General features: G+C 41.6%; 1 protein-coding gene across 1 annotated transcript in view; it reads right to left on the bottom strand.

The window, feature by feature from the left end:
* Positions 1-6836: 6836 nt before the first annotated feature.
* The window catches only part of LOC115143501 (pleckstrin homology domain-containing family G member 4B-like), a 64290-nt gene continuing 62872 nt past the window's right edge, over positions 6837-8254 (bottom strand). Inside the window, 3 exon segments of the mRNA XM_065003606.1 lie at positions 6837-7063; positions 7257-7307; positions 7579-7793. Of these exon segments, the coding sequence (XP_064859678.1) occupies positions 7269-7307; positions 7579-7793 (254 nt within the window). The 3' untranslated portion in view covers positions 6837-7063; positions 7257-7268.

The raw sequence follows: 8254 nt of genomic DNA, 5'->3' as shown, positions 1-8254 counted from the left end.
AGACAGAAATACTCCTCAGTTTCATCAATTGTCCGGGTGGCTAAACTCAGATGATCCCACAGGTGAGAAGCCGTATGTGGATGTCCAGGGCTGGCGAGGTTACACGTGGTCTGCGGTTGTGAGGCTGGTTGGACGTACTGTCAAATTCTCTAAAACGACTTTGGAGGTAGAGAAATTAACATTCAATTCTCTGGCAAGAGCTCTGGTGGACATTAATGCAGTCAGCATACCAATTGTGTGCTCTTTCAAAATGTAGACATCTTTGGCATTGTGTGACAAAACTGCACATTTAAGAGTTGCCTTTAATTGTACCCAGCACAAGGTGCACCTGTGTAATAATCTTGCTGTTTAATCGGCTTCTTGATATGCCATACTTCTCAGGTGGATGGATTACATTGGCAAAGGAGAAATGTCAGCCACGTCGCGGACACCGAAGTCTTGCTCCCGGACAAGCTAAACACCTTCTTCGCCCACTTTGAGGAGAACATATTGCCAACGACACGGGCCACTCCCGAGGCATTTAAGCGTGTTAATCCTCGCAAGGCTGCCGGCCCAGACGGCATCGCTAGCAGCGTCCTTTAAGCATGTGCAGACCAGCTGGTTGGAGTGTTTACGGACATATTTAATCTCTCCCTATCCCAGTCCGCTATTCCCATTAGCTTCAAGATGTCCACCATTGTTCCTGTACCCAAGAAAGCAAGGGTAATTTAACTTAATGACTATCGCCCAGTAGCACTCACTTCTGTCATCATGAAGTCATTTGAGAGGCTAGTTAAGGATCATATCACCTCCACCTTACCCAACACCTTAGACTTACTGCTATGTGCATACCAATCCAATATATCCATGGATGATGCAATCGCCATCACACTGTATCTATGCCATCTGAACAACAGGAATACCTATGTAAGAATGCTGTTCATTGACTACCGCTCAGCCTTCAACACCACAGTACTCTACAAGCTCATCATTAAGTTTGTAGCCCTGGGTCTGAACCCTGCCCTGTGCAACTGGGTCTTGGACTTCCCGACGGTCTGCCCCCAGGTGGTGAAGGTAGGCAACAAATAAAATAAAATCTAATCAAACTTTATTTGTCACATGCGCCGAATACAAGTGTAGACCTTACTGTGAAATGCCTACATTCAAGCCCTTAACCAACAGGGCAATTCAATAAGAGTTAAGAAAATTAACTAAAGTTAAAAATTATTCAAAGTAACACAATAATATTTATTTTACCGTTATTTAACTAGGCAAGTCAGTTAAGAACAAATTCTTATTTTCAATTACATTTTAGGAACAGTGGATTAGCTGCCTTGTTCAGGGGCAGAAGGACAGATTTTTATTTTGTCAGCTTGGGGATTTGATCTTGCAACCTTTCAGTTACTAGTCCAACACTCCTACCACTAGGCTATAACAATAACATGGCTATAAACAGGGGGTACCAGTACCGAGTCAGTGTGCGAGGGTACAGGTTAGAGGTCATTTGTTCATGTTGGTAAGGGTGAAGTGGCTATGCATAGATAATAAACAGTGAGTAGCAGCAGTGTACAAAACAAATGGAGGGTGGGGGGAGGTGAATGTAATAGTCCTGTGGTAATTCGATTAATTGTTCAGCAGTCTAATGGCTTGGGGTAGTCCACGATCAGCTCCTTTGTCTTGCTCACATTGAGGGAGAGGTTGTTGTCCTGGCACCACACTGCCAGTTCTCTGACCTCCTCCCTATAGGCTGTCTCATCGTTGTCGGTGATCAAGCTCACCACTGTTGTGTCGTCAGCAAACTTAATGATGATGTTGGAGTTGTATTCGGCCACGCAGTCGTGGGTGAACAGGGAGTACAGTAGGGGACTAAGTACACACCCCTGAGGGGCCCCAGAGTTGATGATCAGCATGGCAGACTTGTTGTTGCCTACCCTTACCACCTTCACCACGCTGATCCTCAACACAGGGGCCCCACAAGGGTGCATGCACAGCCCCCGCCGAGCTCCCTGCCATCCAGGAACTCTATATCAGGCTGTGTGTAAGGAAGGCCCGGAAAATTGTTAGACTCCAGCCACCCAAGCCATAGACTGTTCTGTCTGCTTCCGCATGGCAAGCGGTACCGCTGCATCAAGTCTGACACCAACAGGCTTCAGAAAAGCTTCTATACCCATGCCATAAGACTGATAAATAGCTAACTAAATAGCTAACAAAATGGCCACACGAACTATCTGAGTTGACCCTTTACTTTTGCACTGTCTCTATGCAGACACAGGACCCTACATACTCACGCACACTAACACTCCAACACACACACACACACACACACACACCTTTATACTGACTATGCACATGCACACACACTCACATACAATCATCAAATACGCTGCTGCTACTCTGTTTATCATATATCCTGATCCCTAGTCACCTAGTCATACAGTACATACCTCTATCATGCTAGTATCCCTGCACATTGTATATTTGGTACTGTAACTGACTGACCCTATACATAGTATGCTTACTTACTTTCTTGTGTTCTTATTTCTTACTTAAATTTATTGTCTGTTTTTTGTTCCTCCTTATGTTATATGTAGTAGTACATTGTTATTGATTACTGCATTGTGGGATTTAGAGCTTGCAAGAAAGGCATTTCACTGTATTTGTGCATGTGACATTGAAACTTGATACTAGAACTTTCACACCATTATAACATGCACTGTAAAGAGGCTGCTGTGAATTTAACTTACAGGCAGCTCAGTGGAAAGGACAATTCTGTATGTCATATTACAGTGTACCTCACCTGAAATTCATTAAGGGGAAGGTTTTACATTTCAGTATTTTACTGTAATTATAGCGGATTGGTGCAATCAGGTTGGCAGCTAGGCAAAGTGTTTACGCATCACAGCATAGCATCCAAAATAGAGCGCCGTCTAACTTTTTGTTTTGCTTTGGTGAGGGGTGTGTATTTTTTATTGGGCACAGGCGAGGATAGTGTGTATTGTCCCTCTGGTTTACATTAGCCGTTTTGCAGGTTTTACTGAATACGGTGCCTTCAGAAAGTATTCATACCCCTTGATTTATTCCACATGTTGTTGTGTGTTACAGCCTGAATTCAAAATTAATTCAAAGTTTTTTTTTCTCACTCATCTACACACAATACCCAATTCTGGCAAAGTGAAAACATGTTTTTATACATTTTTGCTAATGTATTGAAAATTAAATACAGAAAGACCCATTTACATAACTATTCCCACCCCTGAGTCAATACTTGGTAGAAGCACCACAATTAGTGGATTCAGCTATTTCAGCCCCACCCGTTGCTGACAGGTGTATAAAATCAACCACACAGCCATGCAATCTCCATAGACAAACATTGGCAGTAGAATGGCCTTACTGAAGAACTCAGTGACTTTCAACGTGGCACCGTCATAGGATGCCACCTTTCCAACAAGTCAGTTCATCAAATTTCTGCACTGCAAGAGCTGCCCAGGTCAACTGTAAGTGCTGTTATTGTGAAGTGGAAACATCTAGGAGCAACAACGACTCACCCGTGAAGTGGTAGGCCACACAATCTCACAGCACGGGACGGCCGAGTGCTGAAGCGCGTAGCGAGTAAAAATTGTCTGTACTCGTTTGCAACATTCACTACCGAGTTACAAACTGCCTCTGGAAGCAACATCAGCCTAAGAACTGTTTGTCGAGAGCTTCATGAAAATGGGTTTCCATGGCCGAGTAGTCGCACACAAGCCTTAGATCACCATGCACAATGCCAAGCTTTGGCTGGAGTGGTGTAAAGCTCGCCGCCATTGGACTCTGGAGCAGTGGAAATGCGTTCTCTGGAGGGATGATTCACACTTCAGCATCTGGAAGTCTGATGGACAAATCTGAGTTTGGCGGATGCCAGGACATTCTAGACGATTCTGTGCTCCCAATGTTGTGGCAACAGTTTGGGGAAGGCCCTTTCCTGCTTCAGCATGACGACAATGCCCTCGTGCAAAAAGTGAGGACCACTGTCGTGGAAGCATCAGAATTTGTTGGTAACATTTGTAAGCTGTTTAATATTCATCAAATGTGTGTAAGTTACTTCTCATCAGAATGGTATTTTTGTGTAATTCTGTGGTGAGGTTGCAGTTATCTGTTCTATGTCAAAACTAAGTTGCATGGGCTGCTGAGAGGGGAGAGGTCAAAGTGTCATCATGTGTAAACATATCTTTTACTCCCTACCTTTTCTAGTGGGGAAAGAAGGGTTGCAGTGTCTGGAATCATTCTATGCTCCCTCTTATGTTGTTTCTATCTTAACCTATAGCCTCACCTCCTCTCCGTGAGTTTGTCCAGGAGTTTGTATTTAGAGTGGGTTGTATCTAAATGACAATTTGATATATGCCTGTTGATATGGAGGAATTGGTTTATGGTTCTGGGGTTTGGGAAAGGAGACAAAGCTGAACGATGAATTATGTCTATGCTGTCTGACTATGTGTGTCTTTGCTATTAAAAGGAACTGAGTTGCATTGTAAGGGGACTCTCAGATAATCCACTGGGAGACACTGAATTTATCTGAGAGTCACAGGATTGTGATAGAGCTCATATAATTAAAGATGGACTTTTATAACTAACTCTGACGTGTGTGTGTGGTTTGCTCCCATGATTTGGTAAATAGAGGAAATTTCCACGACACCACACAGAAATTGTTTGTCGAGATTGGTGTTGAAGAACTTGACTGGCCTGCACAGAGTCCTGACCTCAAATCCATCAAACACATTTGAGATGAATTGGAAACCAGACTGCAAGCCAGACCTAATCGCCCAACATCAGTGCCTGAGCTCACTAATGCTCTTGTGGCTGAATGGAAGCATGTCACCGCAGCAATGTTCCAACATCTAGTGAAAAGCCTTCACAGAAGATTGGAGGTTATTATAGCAGCAAAGGGGGGGGGGCAACTCCATATGAATGCCCATGACTTTGGAATTACATGTTCGACGAGCAGGTGTCCACATACATTATGTAGTATATTTATTTATTTATTCTTTTTTTGAGTGATAAAAAACCCCTCAATATACCTTAAAATAACTCAAACCAAATTGAAACTGTGTAGAAAGAATCATGGATCTACATTCATACAGTTTCTTGCCTGTGTCCAGCTCGCTGATAATCACCTCAATGAAAGCTAGACAGCCAGGGAGAATACCATTTTTTTTAAATAATGGAAAATAACAATTTTGGGTACATTTTGATGGCGAGGAAATATATTTAAAAAATTGTGCACATGTGGCCCTCAGGCAAATTGTGATTGACACCGCTGGATAAGGTCATCAACCTAACCTAATGTAGCAGGCGTAAAAGAAACCAGCTACCGGTAAGTTATTTGCCATCATTTGTCCATAGCAGGGTGTCCCAAACTCTGTCTGTGTAGTGCTGAGTCAAAAACCAAAACGTGCACCCAGGGTGTCCCGAGGACCATTTTGGAAAACCCTGGTCCATAGTGAAGGGATGGATCAGGTTTTACATTGCTCTTGAGTTTTGAGTTTTTTTTCTAAACAAATCAATTGTTCACCAGCCTTTTAAGGTAATATTGAAATCCTCTAAATTCTTCAAATATTTAGATACATATTCTGGCATATGGCTCAGTCCTCCAAGGAAGTATTTATTTTAGGAAGCAATAACATAACATGATAAGCTATTTTAAATGATCTGCCTCTGTCTACTTTGTAGACCATGATGCAAGTTTTTTGTTGATATTGACTGGCCAATAAAAAGAAAATATTAAGATGGGCAAAAGAACACAGACACCGGACAGAATAACTCTGCCTAGAAGGCCAGTCTGAGATAGAGACGGTGGCAGAAACATTATGTACAAAATAAGTTACAAATAACACACACAAAAGCACAATTGGTTAGGAGCTCGTAAAACGGCAGCCATCTCCTCTGACGCTATCATAAATTCTCCCTAAACCATAGAGAAAGAGGGCTCTGGATAGATAGAGCCCGTTTTAGCATGGATAGTGTCATCAACTGGGTGGAAAGTGCTATGGGTTAAATTCCATCGAGGTCAGCAGGAGGGGTCATCCAATTAAATGAAACCCTGAGCAAACATTCCATAACTGCAGATGGCAGTAAATCACCAACCGTAGCTAGATACCTGTTCAGACTATACACACTCCAGCAGACTAGGTATGCACTTCTATTAGATCAAATAAGCGTTACATATCATAACAGCAATACATTATTATCTTGACTATAGTCAACACTCTCTCATTGCCTCCCATACAAAAACTCCTTACTTGCTTAATAATGAATGATCTGCTTAACATGGCAATGGACAGAACCATATCGCTTCGCTTCTTACTCTCTGATGGTGCTGCTGAAGACGCCATTTGCCAGGATAGAACGTGTGCTATATTTCCATATCTATGCCAAAACCCACAGCCATAGAAGACAACCACATGCACATGCAAGTCATCAGACCTGACAGTATGAAAGAGATTCTTTTTGGAGATCATTTTTGAACTTCATATGAAAGACATTTTTTGAACTTCATATGAAAGACACAGACTGGTTTATGTTGACTTAACATTGACAGATTATTTGGGAGTCACTTCCAAACCCTTACATACTAAAACACATTGGTAATCCAGACATTCTGGTCCTCAAAGATTTAAAAATACATTTTAATGGAAACATAGCATAAGTACAAGTAATGCACACCAACACAGGTTTTCTGTGTTAAGAATATTTACTACGTATTGAATGGTCCAATAAGACACACAACAACATGATCATGGGTGAAAGTATTGACATCAAAAACAAACAGAATATGACAGAAATGCTTTTTTTTTTTAACTTTTTTTTTTTACAAAATACAAAACTTCCTGTTAATGGGACATGATAAAATCCTTGTAAATCAATGTAAATAAGAATTTGTTCTTAACTGACCTGCCTAGTTAAATAAAGGTTAAATAAAAATTAAAAATTAAAACAGAATGGTACAAGTAGAGTGCAGTAACTGTCATATAACAGAGTCATATAATAACACTCCTCTTTATACAGTAACACAGTTCATGCTTTCCTTCTGTTCTGGATAATTCCAAATCTGTGAAAAAAGATACACGAATAAGATTGAATTTGATAACCTGTGGAAAATGACAGAAAACAAATAACATCCATGTGTAAAATAGTTACATGCAACACAAACATACATAAAATCATATTAGAAAATAACCAGACATATATACAGGCCAACTGTAGATGGTGCAGAGTGATGTCATCGTTACAGACAAACTTACCAAACTCAGAGCTCAAACCTCAGTTGACTTCCCAATGACCGCATTTTGAACCTGTGGGGAAAATGACCAGAACATCAGTTCATGCCTCCCATTGACATCACAGCATGATTCTTTTTTTTAAAGATCAACTTTTTTTAATGCTTTATTTAAACTGTAGAGATGTAGTTGGGGATAGAGATGAAGAGGGGAGACACAGGAGGAAAGGTGGACGTGGTGTCCGGTGCACAACATCAATGCATGGTTCAGTGAACATATGACAAATAGCCTAATAGCACGATATTCATGGGAAAATGAACAGCTCATGGTTAGTCTCAACACACACCTTGGGAGGATCCTTAGTCAGGCCAGGTGGTTTGGGTGGGAGCGAGGGTGAGGTGGTTTTTACTGTAGAGCAGATGGGACTCTTAGCCTTGTGGAGGTCGGTGTCTTCAGGTCTGCGGGCTAGAGACTCCTTCAGGCTGACGATGGAGGCGCACACAGAGGAGGCAGAGCTGCTGAAGCCGCTCACGCTCTCTCCCGAAGACTCTGAGCTGTCCACTGGAAAAGGAAGGTAAACTAATCTGAAAGGATTGAGGGGCTGTATACACCAGGGTCCATATCATAAACCATCTCAGAGTAGGAGTGCTTACTCATTCTGATTTAAAATAATTAACTGATCCGCTTTGTGCCTGGCAGTTCTCTGTCTTTAGTTACATCATATAGTGGAACATAGATCCCCTCTCATGTTAATAATAAAGCACACAGCATTTATTGCCTTTTTGGCAAAAGCCCATTTGACCAGATCTGGTCTGTGTTGAGGCATCCACAGTAGCCAGACAGTAAAACAGACAGACCCTCCACAAACCCGTTCCAATTCATTTTAATCAAGTTAAAACTAATTTAATGCATTTCTTCACAATTTAAACACTAAAACGCTATTTTGAAAACAGCGAAAACAAGCAAAATTGACTACAGCCATGATAACCTTTTGCTGCTGTCGTGTCTGTGACTATTGATTA

This window comes from Oncorhynchus nerka, linkage group LG2 (genome assembly GCF_034236695.1).
Source record: "Oncorhynchus nerka isolate Pitt River linkage group LG2, Oner_Uvic_2.0, whole genome shotgun sequence".
NCBI lineage: Eukaryota > Metazoa > Chordata > Actinopteri > Salmoniformes > Salmonidae > Oncorhynchus > Oncorhynchus nerka.
Note: the sequence above shows the minus strand (reverse complement) of the source record. Positions and strands in the feature narration are given on the sequence as shown.